The following is a 23618-nucleotide window of genomic DNA, read 5'->3' as shown; positions in this document are numbered from 1 at the left end:
CAGCATAACTGAAGCAGTTCCTTACAAAAAGCAGAGGCAATGAGCAACATCTGGCTGGCAGCCTCACAGAACAATCTAGCCAAGATGTTCACGATCACTGCACTTAAAGATAACGGAGCTTAGCTGCAATGTTAGCCAACTAACCTAACAAGGTGAATATGCGGATACATTAATACGAAAAATATTGTAACTTAAACGGTGTTGCAATTACATTTTGGCCATTTTCCCAACACTTCCGGCTCTTTAATTTCAACCATAGATTCCCAGATATGAGGTTCTTTAAAAACAAACAGGAAACCGATAACCCATAAAATTCACGGACATATCGCTTGGCCATAGAAGTCTCACAAAACCCCAGAGCTAACCAATCAATTTTGAGAAGAACGGCGGGACTTCCTGTTACGTTCTTGTTAGCGCCCCCCCTTTTTGTGTTTCCCTCACTGTCAATCAAAATAGAAAAAATCGACCCGAATTCACCGATCAACACAAGCCCGCCTTTGATAAAAGATAATCATGTTCGGAGTTTAGTTGATCAGATAATCTTTCGATTATTACCATTCACGATATGACTGGTACATAACATTTAACCCATCGAAGCATACAACCAACCGGTGAGTTTGTACGTTACAACCGATAGCAAAGCAGGCTAGCTATGGCTTTTAATCTTTTGCAGGAGACCTATGCTAGGTAGTTAGCTAGTTAACAAAAGTAAACATTCAATCTGTGTCGAAATCCGCCTTGAAACATTGTCGCAAAGTTAGGGTTTGCCGTTTATTCTTCATCGACTGAAGTTTGTTGTCTCTTTGCAGCATTTTAGGAGCGGCAAGCTGTGAGAAATGTAGTGTTTTGCTCAATTTTCCTATCTCTCCATGCTAGCGCCAGAGCAACGTTTGAAACAAGAGGAAATGGCTACCGCGGACGTGGAAGGCAGTCAAAGCGAATTCCTACAACACGGCGGAGCCTCGGAAAACCAGGTACCCCAACATTTTCTATCTCGTATTTCGACTCCTCCGAGCTACTACTGTGTGGTGTTTTTAGCTAGCTAGAAGTTCACACGTTTTAAATGTTGCAGGGGTGTAAAGCTAGTATACTTCCGCCGCTGTGTTCCCCGCTATAACGGCCACCCACTTTACCCCTCTAGAACCCGCCCATAGTGGGTAGGACACAGCCCGTCACTTGGTCAGGTCGCCGATATTTAGCTCGTCTACCTGGGGCTAAAGGGGTACAGTGGGGAAAGGAGGGGTGAGTGGGGAAACCGAACAGAGAACGTGGGAATCTGTGCACCGGACTACAAAATATCTCCCCACGCTCATGTTGTAGCGATTACGTATTTTGTCTAGCCACTCTAGCTCTATTCGTTGGATGATAGATGGCTCTTAGATGTTTTTTGTCTAGTTGTGGTGACTAGCTCTCGAGAACCCTTCTCCCTATGTAGACTGTTTGGCTCCATGTGAATTACAATTCCGTTGCTGTGTTTTAACATTTAGAAAAGCCAATAATTGCTTTCAAATTGTTTTTCAAAACATATGCTAATATCCGCCTTATCTTTCATATCAGCGTGAAATTGTCTTTCAAATAAAAAATATACTAACTAGCAGTTTTGCACAGCTCAACAAGCTGTCTCCAGTTGATGAACTACACTTCATCTCCAGTTTTGCATACACATGTGTTCGTGGCCGCCTGTGTCTCTTCTGTCTTTGTAAACAAGCGATGTAACATGGAGATAAGGCCGTGTGGGAACACAAATCCTATAACAGGTGTGTAGTAATTTAACCATTTGTTAAAAAAAAAAAATACAAAAGTATTCCTGATATGAAAAAACATACCGCAAGCGATGCGTGTTAATGTTTAGACTATCGTCGGGGCTCTTAACAAAACTCTACTCGTCAATAGGCGCTGAATTGGGTAGGTGCGTTACATGCTTGAGGAAGTTTGGATACTTTCTTATCAAACCACTTAGCTAAACCATAGACTGTATAGCGGATTCAGAAATATTTAGGTTCATGGTTGATTTGTAATTTTCCCTTATTAAGTGAAATGTCTTGATACTACTGTATTATTACTAGTAGAGACCTATAATATTGGATATCTATTTTAACAAGATCCACAATAATTGTCTTGTCTGCTGACACTATATTGTGATATCAAATCATACTGCATGTCATTTTGCCCTATTCACAGCGTGGAGCCTGCACCCTGGTATCTGTCTCTACATCTAGCTCTCGTCTCAGATTGTACAGAATTGTCATTTCCAAATCAATATTTTTGCTTCATATTCTTTGTGAACTACAATGTAACAGCGTAAGACTTATGACCAATGCCGTCTGTAACTAGATCAACTTTTTGCATTCCGCAACAGTGAATCGGAGTAATAATTTATGAATGTGTGTCTTCTCTCTGTCAGACCACAGACATGACCGCCATCCAACTAACAGGTTCAGACCGTTGGGAGTTGTTAACCCCGGTCTCTACAGGGAAGGATGCGCAGCAGGGAGTCGTCCACATTCCTAACTCTGGCATGATGACCTCTAACGGCCAGTATGTTCTCCCGATCGGGAACATGGACAGTCAGCCCATCTACGTCACAGCATCTGGCAATGACGGCTCAGCCAACGGAGTGTCCAGCATACAATACCAGGTAGTGTACTATATACACAAAAGTATGTGGACATCCCTTCAAATTAGTGAATTCGGCTATTTCAGCCACACCTGTTGTTAAAATCGAGCACACCGCCATACAATCTCCATAGACAAACATTGTCAGTAGAATGACCCGTACTGAAGAGCTCAGTGACTTTCAACGTGGCACCGTCATGGGATGTCATCTTTCCAACAAGTCAGTTTGTCAAATTTCTGCCCTACTAGAGTTGCCCCAGTCAACTGTAAAAATGGTCTGTCCTCGGTTGCAACACTCACTACCGAGTTCCAAACTACCTTTGGAAGCAACGTCAGCACACGATCTGTTCGTCGGGAGCTTCATGAAATGGGTTTCCATGTCCGAGCAGCCGCACGCACACGTGTCTAAGATCACCATGCGCAGTGCCAAGTGTCTGCTGGAGTGGTGTAAAGCTCACCGCTATTGGACCTTGGAGCAATGGAAACTGGTTCTCTGGAGGGATGAATCACGCTTCACCATCTGGCAGTCTGACGGACAAATCAGGGTTTGACTGATGCCAGGAGAGCGCTACCTGCCCGAATACATAGTGCCAACTGTAAAGTTTGGAGGAGGAGGAATAATGGTCTGGGGATGTTTTTCATGGTTCAGACTAGGCCCCTTAGTTCCAGTGAAGGGAAATCAACGCTGCAGCATATGATGACATTCTAGGCAATTCTGTGCTTCCAGCTTTGTGGTAAGTTTGGGGAAGGCCCTTTCCTGTTTCAGCATGACAAAGCCCCCGTGCACAAAGCGAGGTCCATACAGAGATTGGTGTCGAAGAACTTGACTGGCCTGCACAGAGCCCTGACCTCAACTCCCCACGAACACCTTTGGGATGAATTGGAACGCCGACTGCGAGCCAGGGCTAATCGCCTAACATCAGTGCCGAACTCACTAATGCTCTTATGGCTGAAACTGCAGCAAAGTTACAACATCTGGTAGAAAGCCTTTCCAGAAGAGTGGAGGCTGTTGTAGCAGCAAGGGGTGAACCCACTCCGTATGAATGCCCATGATTTTAGAATGAGATGTTTGACGAGCAGGTGGACACATACCTTTGGCCATGTAGTGTGTGTGTACACAAGCATATCTGCAGGTACACTCACACACATGCACTTGCACACACGCACCTCTGTTAGCGGAATATCCAGTACCAGGTCGATTATCATGTTAGCCTTTACACACAATATTCTCTACACACAAATGCTGAACTATCTCTTCTATGTCATCCCTCAGATCCACAACTCAGATGGAACTCTGGCAGGCTTCTCTGCGCAAGGATTGGACGATGGCTCGGGTCAAATCCAGCTCATCCAGGACGGTAGCCACGGCAATATCGGAATCAGCATCGCCACGACGACAACCTCTGACCTCCTAACGCAGGCTGGGCATATGCAGCAGATTCAGGGCGTGTCATTGGCTGGGGGCACGACCTATAGCGGCGCGGTTCCCATGGGGCTGTCGGGGGGTAACATAACTTTCCTCCCTATCAACAGCATAGACCTCGAATCACTAGGGCTTGCCGGCGCTCAGACGGTTCCCATAGCAACAACAACCGATGGTCAGCTGATCATGGGCTCCCAAGCGCTGGAGGGGCAGGAAGGTGCAGCCAAACAGCTAGTGACCCTAGTTAGTGAAGCTAACGGTAACCCAGACCTCTATGTGCCAACAACCTCATCATCCCAGCTGCCCGAGACCATCGACGGGACGGGGGTTCTGACCCAAGCTACTGCTGTGTCTGCCGGGGTTTCAGACCCATCCTCAGAGAACTACAACTCCCACAACCACCTGCAGCAAATACAGGTCAGTCATATGACATAGAATTCCCTAGGCTTTATTCCCAGCGCCCTACACCACATAACAGTCATATTACAGTGAGCCATGATATAGGAAAAAAGTTACTAGTCTTGTTTAACTTGTCTTCAGCAGGTCATATCATATTACTATGTACGTTGCTGTAGGTCCTCCTCGGGACACTGTTCTAAGACCATGGCTGAGAAAAATACCATGACTGAATTTAGTCTGTTTCATCTAGGTGTCCATCTCTAATGCCTCGTCCCTCTCCCAGCCCATCCTACAGCTGTCGGGGGACAACCAGGGGGCCCAGGGACAGGATCTATCCCAGTCTGGGCAGACGCTCCAGAGTGTCCAACTAGTCAACCCTGGAACCTTCCTCATCCAGGCCCAGACGGTCACTGCTTCAGGACAGATACAGTGGCAGACCTTCCAGGTAGGTTATGTGGGTGTGTGTTTATCTGTTTCACTACCGTATGTAGGTGTGTGGGATCATGCATGTGTGTAACTCTTTCTAACGCGCTCGCTCTCTCAGGTCCAAGGGGTCCAGTCTCTGCAGGGCCTCCAGCTCCCTCAGGCCCAGGGGGGCCAGCAGCTGACTCTAGCCCCAGTCCAGGGCCTCTCTATGGGTCAGGGAGGATCCATCACCCTGCCTAACCTCCAGACTGTTACAGTCAACTCTATAGGACAGCCAGGGATTCAATACACACAGGGAGAGGAGGCCGGCAGTCCTGCAGGTAGGAACATGCATATGTATATTCACACATGCGCACACACACACACACACAAACTCTCCATCTTTCTATTTCTTTCTTACTTTGTCTCTCACACACACACACACAACTATCTCTCCCCACAGACATCCAGATAAAGGAGGAGCCAGACTCTGAAGAGTGGCAGCTGAGTGGTGACTCCACCCTTAACCCCAGTGACCTCAACAACCTGCGTGTCCAGATGGATGAGGAAGACATGGACATGTCCACCGGGGAGGGCAAGAGGTTGAGGAGAGTCGCCTGCACCTGTCCCAACTGTAAAGAGGCTGGAGGGAGGTGGGTTGGAAAGACACACACAATATATTTAAAAAGGGTGGATCCTAGCTTTTAGCTCAGTGGGTTAATGTGGTCGAACCACATTCTATACTCAGTAGGGTCAGTTTCTACCACGACAATTGAAATTCAAATGACTGCAAGAAGTTGACTTTGTGTGACCCCAACCCTCTCTTGTCACCCCTTCCTCCCAGAGGGTCGAGTCTAGGTAAGAAGAAGCAGCATATCTGTCACATCGTGGGCTGTGGGAAGGTGTACGGTAAGACTTCTCACCTCAGGGCTCACCTCAGATGGCACAGCGGAGAACGGCCCTTCGTCTGCAACTGGATGTTCTGTGGCAAGCGGTTTACCAGGAGTGACGAGCTACAGAGACACAGACGGACACACACGGGTAGGAATACACACTAACACCATCTTCACTACATAACACAAGCTTAACCCTCACCACACTTATTCTTTCATCACTCTCTACCTCTTTTTCTCCCTTTCATTTCTCTGTCCAGGAGAGAAGAAGTTTGTGTGCGCACAGTGTTCAAAGAGGTTCATGCGTAGCGACCATCTGGCCAAACATATAAAGACTCACCAGAACAAAAAAGGTCTGGCTTCCTCCTCATTGTCTCCGCCCCCCAGCGACACCATCATCACAGCAGACGGAACCACCCTCATCCTTCAATCAGCTGCTGGTGCCCACGACCTCCTAGGCAATCAGGAGATCCCACTGCAGCTGGTTACCGTAGCGCCCGGTGAGGTCATGGAATGAGGGCGTGGCTTATAGACTGGCCAATAAACATGGACCGTGTGGGCTTCCCCCCCTCCTTTTTTTTTTTATATATGAATATATATACGTAAATATATATGACAAATATATATATATATATTTTAAGTAAGAGTTATCATGACTTTGTTTTTTATTTGCAGTCTTTTTATAGGCAGGCAAATAAATGAAATTCAATGTTGTCTCTATGTGCACACAAACAAAGATGCACACACACTCTCGCAAACAAGAATACTCACTACGAAATGCCTTATTTTGTATCATACTGTTGTATAAAATGCTGGAGATGCATGTGTTTTTTAAGCTTTTGCAGATCATGTAATTGTGTTAGGATGCAGGGAATAGGAAAAGTGTAGTAGCCCTCTCTCTAGAGCGATTGATTGATTGACTATATTGAATCATCAATCGCTTTCTCTAGAGAGTGTGGGTGTCTGTGTATTGAGACTACATGTGGCTTCATTAATTCTTCACCTGAAACGACAAGCATAACACCCTTTTAAGACCTTGTGAATGCTGTCATAGCCATGATATAACACTTTTTTTAAATTATAAAACACAAATGACGGAGTTTAACAACCAATATCTGCATAATGTCAGGCCTTTGTAATGTAGTGGTAGAGTTGGGCTTGCACATTGATTCTCCAACACATACCTTTTATTTGTTAACAATGTTCTGATCAATTCATGTTTGGATTGATTGAAACTTTGCTAACCAATAAAGTTATGTCTGTGTGGAAACTTTATTTAAAAAAATAATTATCTGTGTAGATCCCCCCCCCCCAGCCCTGTACACCATGAAAGTGATGTGACCTCATGCTATTAAAGCTTGTGACATGCCCTGTAGTTTCAGGTGAAGCGTTATTAGTGGGTGGATTGATTTGGTGATAAGTTGGCCTTACATGCTGATCTAGGGTCAGTTTAGCTTTTACCCCCTTAATGTTTGAGGTTAGGATTTGGAGAGGGTAAGCTGATCCTAGATCTGTGCCTGAAGGAAACTTTGACCCACAGCAGAATGTTTGAGTCATCAGTCTAGCCAACACGAGCACACTTGCAGTGCTTGCTCAAGTCAAATGTGTCTTCAGTTAACTTGTTTTTTAAAAGTTTTTTCCCCACTTTTGTGTTGTATAGTCACATTTTATATTCTGTTTCTATGAATAGCTTAGTCTGGGACTTGTCAGAAGGAAGCATCTCATATTGGTTTTTAACCATGGAATTAAAATGAGTTAAAGGACACAGGTCTGAAAATCAACTTGATTTCTCAATTGCCCACCCAAAATGGTGGCAACATTTTGAACTTGCCATTTTTGCATTTCTGGAACAGTTGAGGTTCACTGACCAGTACATTGAACATTTCAAATGGTACATTAAATATGGCCGCCGGAGCACACACTCACTGCAAGACATTTAGTGGAATCCAATTTTCGACCCTTCTCCCGAAGTGTGTACTCGTTCACTCATCCTCATGGATTTAAATGGAATTTATTGGGAGTGGATTATGGTGGAAACTTCCTCCAGACCTTTTTATACCAATCCAATGCACACATCTGGGTGAAGGGTAGAATCTGAATCGCAATATTCAGTTCTACTCATTCTAATTCTATAATGTTCCCACTCTCTTGCTAGTTGCTACTCATTGTAAAGGAAATAATCATGCCATTATTATTTCTAAATGTTATTGTAATCTTTCCTGTCAGTATGTGCATGTCTTAGCATCCACTTCCATGTATATTATCTTCTATTCACATTGTTTATAGAAGCCATTTTCTTTAGATAAATAATTTTGTTGTATCAAAAGCTTTTTTTATTTTGTTTTTAAAGAAAGTGTACAATTTGAATGTTACTTTTTGTAAAACACTTTTTCAAATGGATCATAATTAAAGTCTGAATCCTTCCAATGACAGACTGTGTGCGTGCGTGCCTGTTTGTGTCATACTAGTTCCTGTATGACAACAAAGATTATTCCTCTCTGGTTACAGCAATCTTTGCTTGCAGTACTTCTGAAAACAATAGGTGGCAGCAAAGCCATATGTGTGGCAGGATTACGTCAATTGACATCCACGAAGAAGAACGGTTTGTTTTCAACAATGGTTTTTTACGAAGAAGAAACTGCAGGTTTGTTGTAATAATTATGTTCTGGTGTCTTTAGCTGTTGGTTGCATTATGTTCTTGATAGGAAATTTAAATAAGAGGCAAAGGCAGTAAATTTAGAAAACTGAAACATCTGACTGTCACTTCTTTGCAATAGTAAGAGCTAGTAAGTATCCTAGCCATGTATACGACTAAACCACATATTTTTATAACTAACCCAAGATAGACCAGAGCCTGTCGTTTCCAATGGTAGCAAATTAATCATAATGGACAGAACAAGCAAGAAGGGGGGCAGAGCCAAGCACGAGCTAGTGCGCTAAATGCATATATTTGCATATTTCCGTTAGAGAACGCCTACTCTGAAGTGCGCAATAACTCAATTTGTCTTTGTTTAATACAACGCCATTTTTTTTAAATTAGGCAAAGGGCAAAGTCTACAAAAACTCCACTCTGTTAGAGATTATAGTTTTGGAAACAGAAAACTGTATGGAGATCAATTACATAATTATCAGAATGTCGGTCAAAATCCGTTTTGCGCCATCTTCTCCCACTGCTGGCATTTGGGCTTCACATTTATACATCAGGTGAAATATCTGTCTCATTGTTCTGTCTGTGACTCAACAACAGATGGAAGGGGTTTAGTTATCATAATCTTTGACTAAAGTTTTTTTTAAAGTTGCTAGTAGTAGTGTAGTCTGTGTTTTACCCGTGTTGGTGAAAATCGATTAATTGATTTCAAGACTGGTCTGAAAGTCGCTCAGTTCGCATTTCGATAGCCTAGGTAGACGATAGTGCAGATCTAACACCCATGTACTATCGGACTCCGACTCTTGCTGTACTCTAAACACTGAAACAGATTGTATTTATTTTCTTTAACCCTTATTTAACTAGGCAAGTCAGTTAAGAACAAATTCTTATTTACAATGACAGCCTAGCGTCATACGTTCATACCGCTTCATTATTACAGAGTCCTACTAGGAAGACTACATTTGCGTTCTGGAGGACTGACATGAATGAGTATGATGCTGCTCACTATAAAATGCTTATTTTGTTTGAAAATAGGTGATGTGTGCTGTGTTCAGACTTGACGGATCCCATGGGATGATGCGGCGCACTCTACAGATGTTAACATGTTTTAACTAGGCAAGTTAGTTAAGAACAAATTATTATTTACAATGACGGCCAAACCCGGACGACGCTGGGCCAATTGTGCGCAGCTCTATGGGACTGCCAATCACGGCCGGTTGTGATACATCCTGGATCCGAACCAGGGTGTCTGTAGCACTGAGATGCAGTGCCTCACGCCTATTATTTGCCATGCTATAGCCCTATTCGGACGGGTATTACTAGAACCGTAGTCATTATCCAAACATGTGCTTTGTTCCAGTGGTCGATTCACACATGATTAGTTTCTCAACTGCTCCCTGTAATTCTACTTTATTTCTATATTTTTAGTTTAATTGATTTATGATGGAAGCCTGGATGTTTTTATTGTGGTCGTGGATATATTTCAACGCCATGTCTATGTAACGGATAGCTAGTTAGCGGGTGCGCGCTAGTAGCATTTCAATCAGTTACGTCACTTGCTCGGAGACTTAAGTAGTGTTGCCCCTTGCTTTGCAAGGGCCGCGGCTTTTGTGGAGCGATGGGTAACGACGCTTCATGGGTGACTGTTGATGTGTGCAGAGGGTCCCTGGTTCGCGCCCGTGTCGGGGCGAGGGGACGACGTAAAGTTACTACTGTTACATCTAGACGATTATAGGCTACACTGATAACTCGTGCTCGGTTGCCAGATGTAGGCCTATAGGTGTCCCCATAGTGTGTTATGTAGCACTATACGGGATTGCTCCAATAATGATATCTTTCCACGCGACAGGATACATTCCGTAGCTGCCGCCGCACCACTTCCACCTCTTCCTTTTATCGGCTCATTCCAGAGCCGATTCGCTTTGTAAAACCTGAGTGTATACCCCCAGTTTTTCAATAGTTTGAAGCAGCTAACTAGCCTCTCCATCAGGGTGCTCTGCTGTCACCCCGTTTGGTTTGTGCCATCTCGTTTGGGGTTCTTCCTTGTTTTTATTACTTGTGACAGTGTACTAACCTGGGCGATACTCTGGTCTACCAGTATTGCGGCGTTGAGGGTTTGTCTTACTTGTCTGTCCACCGAAACCCTCACGGTTTTAGCCTTCGGGTTCGGGGACCGCGTCTACCACGCCAGATCGGGAGACGGTATGTTTCACTACCGTGGGCTTGCAGTTCTCCCGGAGAGTGAGCTAGGTGTTGCGAGGCGCGCCACCTTTTGTCAAAGATTTTTTATAACTAAACCAAGATGGACCACAGTCTGTCGTTTCAAATGGCAACAAATGAGCCAAGGGGGGCATATCCAAGCACGAGCTAGCGAGATCCTATTGGCGCGTTCTACCCTAATCTGCATGAGAAATTTTGCAGAACGTTGATCAAAATCCATATTCCCCCACTGCACGCCAGTGGGCTTCCTCTCACTACCATATCAAGCGGATGCTTCACATTTATACATGTACATCCAATGAAATTGAATTCTCATTGTTCTATCTGTGGTTTCATCTCTCACATGGCGCAGCCATCTTGCCTAAACTCTTGTGTGTTCAACAGTGAACGAGCTATGCAAAGTAGCTAGTTTAACGAGAGGTGACCATTGCACGACTAAGCACATTCCCTTAAATCCTGCCAACTTGGAACTCCCACGCATATAACGAGATAAGCTATAAACATGGCTGAGTTACATTCGACCCACACGTATAAAGCAAGAGATAAGCTATACACGTGTGTGAGGTAAAATGCCCTTCACCGTCAGGCAGTTAAGACTGTTGGCTTAATAATACTGAACAACAATATAAACGCAACATGTACAGTGTTGTTCCCATGTTTCATGTGCTGAAATAAAATATTCCAGGAAATGTTCATATGCACAAAAAGCTTATTTCTCTCAAATGTTGTGTCCCTGTTAGTGAACATTTCTTCTGGGATCTATTATATCAGCTCATGAAACATGGGACCAACACATTTTACATGTTGTGTTTATAGTTTAGTCCTATGTAGGTTCCCGTGGAAACACATCTCAGCTCAATTACACTGAGGGGTTCAGTTTGTAGCTGTGTTTACTATAGTTCTGTTGCACTACTTTACAGTACATACAGTAACTATTCCTTAATTTGAAACTGACACCTCTATTACACTACTGTGTAGCTGGGTATACTAGTTTTTATGGTGCACTACTTACAGTAGGCTACATACAGTAACGATGCTAGTTTCCAGTGACTATCCTAGTTTACCTTGGAAACTCACTTCAACTATTACACTGCGGTCTTGCACGGTGTGTAGCTGAGGTTACTTGTTTTCTGTTGTAGTTACATTTAAGACAGTAACTATCCTAGTCTCCCCTTGAAACTCACATTACAGCTATATTACACTGCTGTTTTTCACACAGTGCGTAGCTGGGTTGGTGCATGATTGTTTCTGTTACTTTACTTTACAGTACATACAGTAACTATTCTAGCTAGTTTCACTTGGAAACTCACAACTCAATTACACTGAGGGTTTCAGTATATATCTAGGTTTCCTATATTACACTGATGGTTTCAGTATATAGCTGGGTTTCCTATATTACACTGAGGGTTTCAGTATATAGCTGGGTTTCCTATAGTAACTATCCTAGTTTCCCTTAGAAACTTCTATAACAGCTACATTACACTGCTGGTCTTACGCAGTGTGTAGCTGGGGTTGCCATATTCTATTGTTACACTGCAGGGGTAAACTCTACCCATCTCTTCTTCCCACAGAGAGAAACAACCATTTCCAGTATGGCTTTTCTCCTTGTGAAATGCAAGGTGTCCCTGCCCACAGGCAGCAGACTGCATCTAAGAAGGGTGGCACTGCAGTCATCCTAAGGTGCTTGCCTCTGGCATTTGCAGCTTCTCACAGTGATGGAAGGCTACGAACTCCAATTCCGATGCTGGCCACCGCTATTGTTCTGGCACCTCAAATGTCTCAGGGTCTACTGTTGACGCCCTGGTTGACTGATTGTTTCCAAATGAGTTCAGATGAAAGAGCATCAACCTACATCCTAACCCTTCATTCTGGCCACAGGTTCTGTCTGACAGACATGTTAACCGGCCATTATAGTTGTCCACAAACGCCCCTCTCGCTGTTTCGGATGAGCTAGGGGCTTTCCCCAGTGTGTTGTGCCCGGCTAGGGCAATGGACTCTTTTCACAGTCGCAGGTAATAAGAAAGCTTTATCAGTTTTTGTTTACTATGGTGAAAGTTCTGTGTTAGGGCCTATATGACTGGACCCTCACATTGCATGGTGTACACTGTTCCCGCAGCATTTCAGCTGGCCTTTGCCTTTTGCTGTGGTGGCACATTCTACTGGAGGAGTAACTGCCTGGACGATTGGATAGTCTGCCCCATCCAGGGAACAAGCCACAACGGACACGAGGACCCTCTTGAACCACATTTGAGTTCTGGGCCTTACCCTAAACAAGGAGAAGATTCACCTGAACCCTCACGGAAGGTGATCTACCTCGGGATGTCCATAGACTCGACTCTCATGAGGGCACGTCTCCCTCAAGTGAGAGTAACAAAATCCTATCATACCTCAACCATTTCCGGGTCGGAGGAGCCATGTTGGTGTTAAGAGTGCCAACAGTTACTCGGCCTACTGATGGTGGCTTCACTGTTGGTTTTGCTGGGCATTCTCCACATTTAGGCCTAATTTAACTGAAACATTTGGTGATGTTCAAGTTCAATTCACTGGCACTATGGAGAATAGCTTAACCATACTCATTGATATATATATATATAATATATATACTTTTGGTAAATTTACGAGGCATTGCGAGGTACACATAACCAAGATTTAGCCTATGCACAGGTCCGACTGTCTGTCTGCCCCGATGGGGCCAAGCCCTTTTTGTCCGTCGCTGGCTCGCCTGCTCTTTCTCTTCACTATGAAAAACGCTAGTGTGTGTTTGGTCTTGGTCTGTTGCGTGTAGAATAGCTCAGCCTACTCATTGATAGCCCCTACTTTAGTGAATTTACGCAAGACATTGCCTACATGTTTTGATTACCGATGCAAGGTTCTGACTCATGTCTAGTGCCTGGCTGGGCCCCTCCCATTTCTCTTTCTCTCCCTCGCTAGCTTACTCGTTATTTGTTGTGAAAGATGCAATAGTTTCTGTTCAAAAAGTAGCCTACGGCAACTAGTTTCGGGCATTGGGAAAAATAATGATTCTTAGGAGTTGAGGAGTCGATTCCTAGCGGAATCAAAGCTTCACACCAGGAGTCTACGGTCAAGGAGTAGAGGAATATATTATTTTGGAATCGATTCCCCACCACTACCTAGGCTACCATTTCAGAGTGTAGCATGAAAAGGGTATTCATTCTGTCAAACCATGCCCTGTGTGTTTTTGAACAAATATTATATTTACCTCAAAATATTATATGTACCTCAAAGCCAGTTCTACTGCTTCCCTCTAATTAGGTACTGATTTATACCTGGGACACTGCAGCATCCGGTTGCTCCGGACATCATAGGGTAAGATTTGAATACCCCTGGTCTAGAGGTTCAAGTCCTGTTCAACTCAAATCAATTTGTTTGTCACATGCAAAACTAGTTAACAAGCACTGCTCCTTCTTATTTTGACAGAGAATGGCATTGGAGAAGGACAGGGAGGAACCATTGAGGAAAGCAAAGACAGCTGAGAATGGGAGATCCTTCTCCTGGGAGAAAGTGCTTGCATGGGGAAAGAAGACAGCACCCAGCATTCTAAGATGTCTGAGGGCACTGTTCACCAAACCTGAGAGGGTCCGGTAAGTGTGTATTAAACCCAATGTGCCTCATAAAATTCATAATGCAACGTGAATGCAATGTTGCAGCAGCGCTGCATTCATTTTGGTGTCACATTTGGCAAGAAAGTGCTCTGTTGTGATAGTGTCTGTTTACAAACTGTCAGCTTTTAATTAATATACATATTTTATAAACACAATATACCTATATTTTATATTTAAAGGCCCAGTGCAGTCAAAAATTTGATTTTCTTGTGCTTCATATACACTGAGTATACAAAACATAAATAATAGCTGCTCTTTCCGTGACATGAACTGACCAGGTGATTCCAGGTGAAAGCTATGATCCCTTATTGATGTCACTTGTTAAATCCACTTCAATCAGAGTAGATGAAGGGGAGGAGACATGTTAAATAAGGATTTTTCAGTCTTGAGACATTTGAGACATGGATTGTTTATGTGTGCCATTCAGAGGGTGAATGGGCAAGACAAAAGATTGAAGTGCCTTTGAACTGGGTCTGGCAGTAGGTGCCTGGTACACTGGTTTGTGTCAAGAACTGCGACGCTGCTGGGGTTTTCATAGTCAACAGTTTCCTGTGTCTCAAGAATGGTCCACCTCCCAGAGGACATCCAGCCAACTTGACACACCTGTAGGAAGCGTTGGAGTCAACATGGGCCAGCATCCCTGTGGAACGCTTGGTAGAGTCCATGCTCCGATGAATTGAGGCTGATCTAAGGGCAATTGGGGGGTGCAACTCAATATTAGGAAGGTTGGAATAATACTGTGAAATGTAGAAAATTATGATAATGCCTTTTTAGTGTAAGAGCTGTTTGAAAAGACTGCCTGAACCTTCAGCCTGTTTTTGTGGGATGGAGTTTTGGCCTTCTATGGTGACATCACCATTTAGTAAATTAGTCCATAGACCATTAAGAAAAATAGTTCCAAACCTCTCTGTCATTAACAGCAACATTTTCAGTTTTCTTCTCACCACTCAGACCACTACATGAAAGTCCTAGCAAAATTCTTGCTTGAGGAATTGCCCTTTGCTAAGAAGCAATTTTTGTTTCTTTTTGACCAAAACAATTACAGTTAGGTAAGCAATTGTCATCCAGAAATGATTTGATATTGAGATAAAAACGTCTGCATTGGACATTTAAGGATATTCTGTGTGTAACTCTAACAGTTATTTCATTTAAGTAGGAAACACTTCTATCCAGAGTGTCTAATCATTTGAGCAAGGGCAGTTAAATTTTTTTTTTTATATGGATGACAATGATCCAGATTCTGTAATCCCCTTTTTGGTGATACAGGATCAGATTAATCTGGCCGATATTGAGGCAGTTGAGCAATACTATATACAGGAGGGTAGCGGTACAGGGTCAATGTGCGGGGGCACCGGTTAGTTGAGGTAATATGTACATTTGTCCACTGAAGTCGGTTACGATGCCGAACGGCAGTCAGGTAAAGACCCTGGTGAGGACGACGAGCACCAGATGAACTTCCCTGAGACGGTTTCTGACAGTTTGTGCAGAAATTCTTTGGTTATACAAACCCAGTTTCATCAGCTATCCAGGTGGCTGGTATCAGACGATCCTGCAGGTGAAGAAGCCGGATGTGTAGGTTTTGGGCTAGCCTGGTTACACGTGGTCTGCGGTTGTGCGGCCGGTTGGACAATGTTGGTAGAGAAATATACATTCAATTCTCTGGCAACAGCTCTGGTGTACATTCCTGCAGTCAGCATGCCAATTGCACACTCCCTCAATCTGTCGGATTGTCTTGTGTGCACATTTTAGAATGGCCTTTTATTGTCCCCAGCACAAGGTGCACCTGTGTAATGACCATGCTGTTTAATCAGCGTCTTGACATGCCACACCTGGTGGATTATCTTGGCAAAGGAGAAATGCAGGGATGTAAACACATTTGTGCACAACATTTTAGAGAAATAAGCTTTTTGTGCATATGGAACATTTCTGGGATATTTTATTTCAGCTCATGAAACATGGGACCAATGCTTTATATGTCGTGTTTATATTTTTGTTCGGTGTAGATCAGAATTGGTTTGCACTGGCTTTGTAAATTACAGCCAGCACTCTGTTCAGAGGTGCTAAGTAGGTCTACCAGACAATCCTAATGGTCTGTCCGTGCCTTATGGGATACTTCGGGTTTTTGTCAGAAACCCTTTATCTACTTCCCCAGAGTCAGATTAACTCGTGGATACCATTTTTTGTCTCTGCATGCAGAGACAGGTCGAAAAACTTTTCAACAGGTCGAAAAGCATTAAACATGTATGGCAATTTAGCTAGTTAGCTTGCACTTGCTAGCTAATTAGACCTATTTAGCTAGCTTGCTGTTGCTAGCTAATTTGTCCTGGGATATAAACATTGAGCTGTTACTTTACCTGAAATGCACAAGGTCCTCTACTCCGACAATTAATCCACACAATAAACGGCAAACCGAATCGTTTCTAGTCATCTCTCCTCCTTCCAGGCTTTTTCATCTTTGAACTTATATGGTGATTAGCATCTACACTTTCATTGTATTACCACGACAACCAGCAACAGTTTGTCTTTCAGTCACCCACGTGGTTATAACCAATGAGGAGATGGCACGTGGGTACCTGCTTCTATAAACCAATGAGGAGATGGCAGAGGCAGGACTTGCAGCGCGATCTGCGTCAGAAATAGAAAGGAGTTCTATTTTAGCCCTTGGAAACGCAGACGCTCGCGAGCAGTGTGGGTACAATAATTGAATAACATGGATTTCTACATTTATTTTGCAACGCTCGCGCATGCGACGTGTCCGGTCTGGTCAGCATGTAAGTGTATGTAAACTTCCGACTTCAACTGTATCTCTGTATTAAAAGTTGTCTGTTATTGTGTCATATAAAACTGTGAAGGACCTCGGCGTTACTCTGGACCCTGATCTCTCTTTTGACGAACATATCAAGACTGTTTCAAGGACAGCTTTTTTCCATCTACTTAACATTGCAAAAATCAGAAACTTTCTGTGCAAAAATGATGCAGAAAAATGTATCCATGCTTTTGTTACTTCTAGGTTAGACTACTGCAATGCTCTACTTTCCGGCTACCCAGATAAAGCACTAAATAAACTTCAGTTAGTGCTAAATACGGCTGCTAGAATCCTGACTAGAACCAAAACATTTGTTCATATTACTCCAGTGCTAGTCTCCCTACACTGGCTTCCTGTTAAGGCAAGGGCTGTTTTCAACCTACAAAGCATTACATGGGCTTGCTCCTACCTATCTTTCCGATTTGGTCCTGCCGTACATACCTACAGGTACGCTACGGTCACAAGACGCAGGCCTCCTAATTGTCCCTAGAATTTCTAAGCAAACAGCTGGAGGCAGGGCTTTCTCCTATAGATCTCAATTTTTATGGATTGGTCTGCCTACCCATGTGAGAGACGCAGACTCGGTCTCAACCTTTAAGTCTTTACTGAAGACTCAGCTCTTCAGTAGGTCATATGATTGAGTGTAGTCTGGCCCAGGAGTGTGAAGGTGAACGGAAAGGCTCTGGAGCAACGAACCGCCCTTGCTGTCTCTGCCTGACCGGTTCCCCTCCACTGGGATTCTCTGCCTCTAACCCTATTACAGGGGCTGAGTCACTGGCTTACTGGTGCTCTTCCATGCCGTCCCTAGGAGAGGTGCGTCACTTGAGTGGGTTGAGTCACTGACGTGATCTTCCTGTCTGTGTTGGCGCCTCCCCTTGGGTTGTGCCGTGGCGGAGATCTTTGTGGGCTATACTCGGCCTTGTCTCAGGATGGTAAGTTGGTGGTTGAAGATATCCCTCTAGTGGTGTGGGGGCTGTGCTTTGGCAAAGTGGGTGGGGTTATATCCTGCCTGTTTGGCCCTGTCCGGGTGTATCATCAGATGGGGCCACAGTGTCTCCTGACCCCTCCTGTCTCAGCCTCCAGTATTTATGCTGCAGTAGTTTATGTGTCGGGGGGCTAGGGTCAGTCTGTTATATCTGGAGTACTTCTCCTGTCTTATCCGGTGTCCTGTGTGAATTTAAGTATGCACTCTCTAATTCTCTCTTTCTTTCTTTCTTTCTCTAGGAGGACCTGAGCCCTAGGACCATGCCTCAGGACTACCTGGCATGATGACTCCTTGCTGTCCCCAGTCCACCTGGCCGTGCTGCTGCTCCAGTTTCAACTGTTCTGCCTGCGGCTATGGAACCCTGACCTGTTCACCGGACATGCTACCTGTCCCAGACCTGCTGTTTTCAACTCTCTAGAGACAGCAGGAGCAGTAGAGATACTCTTAATGATCGGCTATGAAAAGCCAACTGACATTTACTCCTGGGGTGCTGACTTGTTGCACCCTCGACAACTACTGTGATTATTATTATTTGACCATGCTGGTCATTTATGAACATTTGAACATCTTGGCCATGTTCTGTTATAATCTCCACCCGGCACAGCCAGAAGAGGACTGGCCACCCCTCATAGCCTGGTTCTCTCTAGGTTTCTTCCTAGGTTTTGGCCTTTCTAGGGAGTTTTTCCTAGCCACCGTGCTTCTACACCTGCATTGCTTGCTGTTTGGAGTTTTAGGCTGGGTTTCTGTACAGCACTTTGAGATATCAGCTGATGTAAGAAGGGCTATATAAATTTGATTTGATTTGATCTTAACCTTTACACTTGTGGGAATTGGCCTATATGGATAGGGCTAAATTTAAATGTTTCATACAGAAGAAATAAGCAAAGCATGGTAGCAATTGGAAAGGAACAGTTTGGAGAATATGGGATAGTTATTAGACCAAAGTTGAGGACACAATAGTTCACCTGACACAAGACTGAATCCAAACAATACACTGTTGATTTTGTGCATTTGACATTCACTGTACTTTTCGCTGCATTTGTTGATAACAAAATCTGAAAATATTCTGGAGACATTCAGTAATATGATAAGAATATTCCTGGAGAATGTGTGGTAGGTGCAACATAAGACAAAAACATTACAAGGATTTGAGTAAGAGGACCAAGTGGCCACACACATCTCCAAAGTGTGCACAGTTCCCAAGTAATTTCAATGCACTTTTATGACTGGAAGAGTCTTTTTTTTTCAATTTGTGTTGTTGCTTACCCAAAAACCGCCCATTATAAATTGAATCTGGGTCAGGTGGAAAGCTTGTTCTATTGCCTACATGACTGGCTAAGTTATAAAATATGATCTTACGGTGTTAGGCTTTCACAGGGCAATTCAGATAAATGTTGGTGCAGATAGAAAGGAGTCATGAGTGTGTTCTGAAGCCAATTTTCTTCACAATAGACAAACAGTCTAATTCTGTTCAGAACAATCCAGGGTATGACGCCATGTCATTCTTGTAACTGTACATCAAGCATAGTGATCATAAGCGTTGACACTATATATGACATGAGTTTTGTGATATGGAAATGCGAAGTGCACATTTGGATGTTTGGTTTGCTTCTATGACATCAAATTGGTATTTTTTATAATCCTGAACATCTCATCTTTCAAAATATAGACTTTTAATTTACAGCATTTCCCTCACTCCAATAACAAGAAATGTGCAAAAGTTGCCCAACTAGCGGGAGGGTTGGTGTCAACTTCTTGTCGCTTCCGGTGCTGAAGTTCAGAACAGCTGTCAGTCAAAACCCATACAGCGCTGTGAAGCACAGAGCCTGAGCTCTGATGTCATTTATAGCATGTTACTGTACAGCCACTGCTTTACATTTTCAACCCGTATACAGGTACGAGTGTAAAGGGTTACTAAATCACAGTGGGAGCACATCAAAGTTATGAACGAGTATTCATCATTTCTTTGTATTTGATCTTCTGTCATGCTCTATCCAAAACAGGACGTCATCAGAGGGCAAGGATATCATCAACCAGAGGACAGAGCTGTTCCTGGCTATTATCCTGAAGACTAATGTGTCTGCATGTAACATTGTCCAGTCCTTTCTGGGATGGGAGTTTTGGAGACAGCGCTGTCCTGAAAGCACATTTAAAACCCACTACAGCCTGGGGGTGACTAGTTCCATGTTGCCAGAACTGCAGCAGAATATCGTTTGCATCGGAGCCACAGCCATTCCCCCATATCCAACCGCCACAGGCACATCGGCAACAGGGTACGTGTACACACACACACACACACACACACACACACAAAATGTTATGAGTGTAGTTGATGTGATGATGTGTGTGTTCCAGGGTGCGGAGAACAGAATGGAATCAGACAGAGGCAGGAGAAGAGAAGTTTCCTCGACGACTGAACCATCAAACACAGACCAGACCCCAACCCCTCAGACCTCCAGTCCACAACCCCCTCAGCCAGACACAGACCAGACCCCAACCCCTGAGACCTCCAGTCCACAACCCCCTCAGCCAGACACAGACCCCAACCCCTAAGACCTCCTCTGACCAACCGAAGCCATGAGTGTCTTTTAAACAACATAAAAGCTTGCCAGTATAATGCAAAAATGATCCCTATGAGGTCAGAATTACCCGAATGTTCCTAACCTCTCATGAAATGTATAAAAGCCACATTCTGTTTTAATTCTGTAAAAACCCTGAAAGCCAAAAGCCGAAACGCGTTGGTTCCATTGTCCTCATGCACCTCAGTTGATAAGAGAGGTAGCAGAAGATATCCCTTCCCTAATCCCTTATGTGTCCATTCAGCAGAAACGTCCCTAAGACATACAGTACCAGTCAAAAGTTTGGACACACCTACCCATTCAAGGGATTTTCTTTATTTTTACTATTTTTTACATTGTAGAATAGATATACAAAAAATATATGAAATAACACAAATAGAATCATGTTGTAACCAAAAAAAATCTTAAACAAGTCAAAATATATTTTAGATTTTAGATTATTGAAAGTTGCCAGCCTTTGCTTTGACAGCTTTGCACACTCTTGGCATTCTCTCAACCAGCTTCATGAGGAATGCTTTTCCAACCGTCTTGAAGGAGTTCCTACATATTCTATGCACTTGTTGGCCGCTTTTCCTTCACTCTACGGTCCAACTCATCCCAAACCATCTCAATTGGGTTCAGGTTAGGTGATTGTGGAGGCCAGGTCATCTGATGCAGCACCATCACTCTCCTCCTTGGTCAAATAGCCCTTACACAGCCTGGAGGTGTGTTTTGGATCATTGTCCTGTTTTAAAACAAGTGATAGTCCCACAAGCTAGATGGGATGGCGTATCGCTGCAGAATGCTTTGGTAGCAATGCGGTCAAGATTACTACATTATTCCATGTGTTATTTCATAGTTTTGATGTCTTTACTATTATTCTACAATGTAGAAAATAGTAAAAATAAAGAAAAACCCTTGAATGAGTAGATGTCCAAACTTTTACATGCTACTGTATAACGTTCTGCATCTGACCAACCACAACGTGCAAAGACAGAGGCTACTACAGAGGACAGACGTCAGTGTTTAGTGTTTAGTAATCCTCTAGTCCTCCAGATGTCTTTGAACATCTGCTTATAAACTAAAAAATATGTCTTGCTCTCCTCCTCATGTACAGGGCCCAGAGTTGTTCCTGCTGATTAGTAGTGCCCAGAGTCTTTCCTTGACCACATGACTTGACCAGGAAAAACATCTGCCCATGTCTCACTGTTCCCCCATGTCTCCTCAGGACTTTGCTGGCCCATTGGAAAACACCCGCTGAAGAACCAAAAGGAAAGACAATAAAGAAACTTGCTCAAACATCCCAAAAAAGAACAATGAACCATCTTAGAAGCGCAAAACACAATAGGAAAATAAATCACACTGTAGTTGCAAGCCCAAGAAGAGGGGGATAAACAAAGCTGCCAAAACAGACACAAAGAATTTGCTCAAATACCAGCCACAAACAAAGATTTTCTTTAAACGCCAGACACAAACAAAGAAGTCTCAAATGCCCCCAATTAGGTAAGTGAAACATGGGTTCTCTCTCGCTTACTCACACACACACCAGTGCGCAGTTTACAACGACTCCTGTTTCAATATTTTTTTTTACAGAAATTTTGCTGAAGAAATGGTTTCTCTTGACATGTTGTTTTTCTTTTGTAAAGTTATGTTGGTGAAGAATGTTTCATAAAACAAAGTTAGATTTCCGAACCAAGAGTTGTACATAGATACTGTATGTCTACATTTGTTTTCTATTAAAAAAGTATCTCAAACAGAGGTTGTCCTCTACTGATTAAGACCATGGTCAGTTGTGGTACGTTGGTATCAGTTTTAAATGCAGTCAAACGTATTTTCTTAGTTTCACTCCCTGGTAAATGCAACGACTTAGTGCCTGCACTAAACCTGAACATTTTGATTATCAGGAGTGAACTTTACATTATTTCATCCTGAGCATTGCCCCTGTCGTTTAATGAAGGGTCAATAATGTTAATCCAGCTGGAAAAACGAACATTTTGTAAAAAAAATTGTAAATATTTTTGTTGTTGAATTATTTTGTATAGTTTATCTCTGAATCAACACGTTTAGTGCTATCCTGGATCCTTGGGGCATCCCTAAATATAATGGATATACTGACAAGATATACGTCTCTCTACCCTAACAATGTCGTTGTCCACAAAGCGGCACTGTGGGCTGTCTAGCTCCCGCTTTTCTTTGGATTGGTGGAGACATCTCGTTATTGTAATCCGTTTTTGAGTATTTGATGAGGGTTGATGACGTCAATCTCGGGTATTCAATGGCGGGATACACTACTAGCCTTATAACATGAATATGCATAGCAATCTCCGAGGCCTACTAATATCGGTACACTCGTAACAATTTAAGCATTCCAAACGTCTATTCGATCAAATAGACCTCAGGCAGCAAATGAACCATTCGTTGACCATACAAAAACTTGCATAGTGGGCGAAACAACGAAAAAAACGCCACCTTTTGGAGGGAGACCGGTTTTCCGCCAAATTAGGCTACTCTTTCTATCTGGTTTATATATTTTTATTTTTTATTTGCTCATTAGGCTATTCCTTTTATTGACATGTTCAAAGCAGAGCAATGAATACCATTAACGATCCCACATTAGAACTCCGTAACATGATGCACAGTCAATAGGCCTGCATCATTACAGATAACAATTTTTATCCAACAGCAACATGTTTATGTGCAATGTGTTGACCTACGTGTTAAAAATGTATATATGTCCTCATCTGATTTTTTTTTACATGTCTTATGTATTTATGTTGTCTGTTTTGTGTTTTCTGGTTTAGACTTTCCTTTAAAAAAAAAATATATATATATTTTTTATCAAATCAAATTTTATTGGTTGGGTACACACAGATTTGCAGATGTTATCGCAGGTGCAGCGAAATGCTTGCGTTTCTAGCTCCAACAGGGCAGTAGGCCTAATACCTAGCAATAATAATAAAAAAAAACAATACACATAACCCCCCCCCCCCAAAAAAAAGTTGAAATTAAGAAAGATCAGAATTAGCAATGTCAGAGACTACGT

The 23618-nt window shown here is 43.2% G+C and overlaps 2 protein-coding genes across 6 annotated transcripts; both read left to right on the top strand.

Moving 5' to 3' along the window:
* Window positions 1-869: 869 nt before the first annotated feature.
* On the top strand, window positions 870-7368 carry LOC129859713 (transcription factor Sp3-like). 2 transcript variants are annotated; one of them, XM_055929811.1, is made up of 8 exons: window positions 870-974; window positions 2405-2638; window positions 3890-4456; window positions 4722-4883; window positions 4983-5184; window positions 5307-5496; window positions 5688-5884; window positions 5997-7368. In XM_055929811.1, the coding sequence occupies exons 1-8, from the start codon at window positions 870-872 to the stop codon at window positions 6251-6253; spliced, it is 1914 nt and encodes a 637-aa protein (XP_055785786.1). In that variant the 3' UTR covers window positions 6254-7368. The 2 variants fall into 2 exon arrangements, with proteins under 2 accessions (XP_055785786.1, XP_055785785.1); XM_055929810.1 differs by having other exon boundaries at window positions 4689-4883.
* A 922-nt stretch (window positions 7369-8290) lies between these two features.
* LOC129859712 (uncharacterized) lies at window positions 8291-22329 on the top strand. 4 transcript variants are annotated; one of them, XM_055929808.1, is made up of 7 exons: window positions 8291-8380; window positions 12175-12615; window positions 12720-12964; window positions 13877-13930; window positions 14042-14205; window positions 20021-20290; window positions 20373-22329. In XM_055929808.1, the coding sequence occupies exons 3-7, from the start codon at window positions 12923-12925 to the stop codon at window positions 20596-20598; spliced, it is 756 nt and encodes a 251-aa protein (XP_055785783.1). In that variant the 5' UTR covers window positions 8291-8380; window positions 12175-12615; window positions 12720-12922; the 3' UTR covers window positions 20599-22329. The 4 variants fall into 4 exon arrangements, 3 of the variants coding, with proteins under 3 accessions (XP_055785783.1, XP_055785782.1, XP_055785781.1); XM_055929807.1 differs by having other exon boundaries at window positions 12175-12907; XM_055929806.1 differs by having other exon boundaries at window positions 12175-12964.
* Window positions 22330-23618: the final 1289 nt, after the last annotated feature.

This window comes from Salvelinus fontinalis, chromosome 7, assembly GCF_029448725.1.
Source record: "Salvelinus fontinalis isolate EN_2023a chromosome 7, ASM2944872v1, whole genome shotgun sequence".
In the NCBI taxonomy this organism is placed as follows: Eukaryota; Metazoa; Chordata; class Actinopteri; order Salmoniformes; family Salmonidae; genus Salvelinus; species Salvelinus fontinalis.
This window is presented reverse-complemented; position numbering and strand designations above follow the sequence as displayed.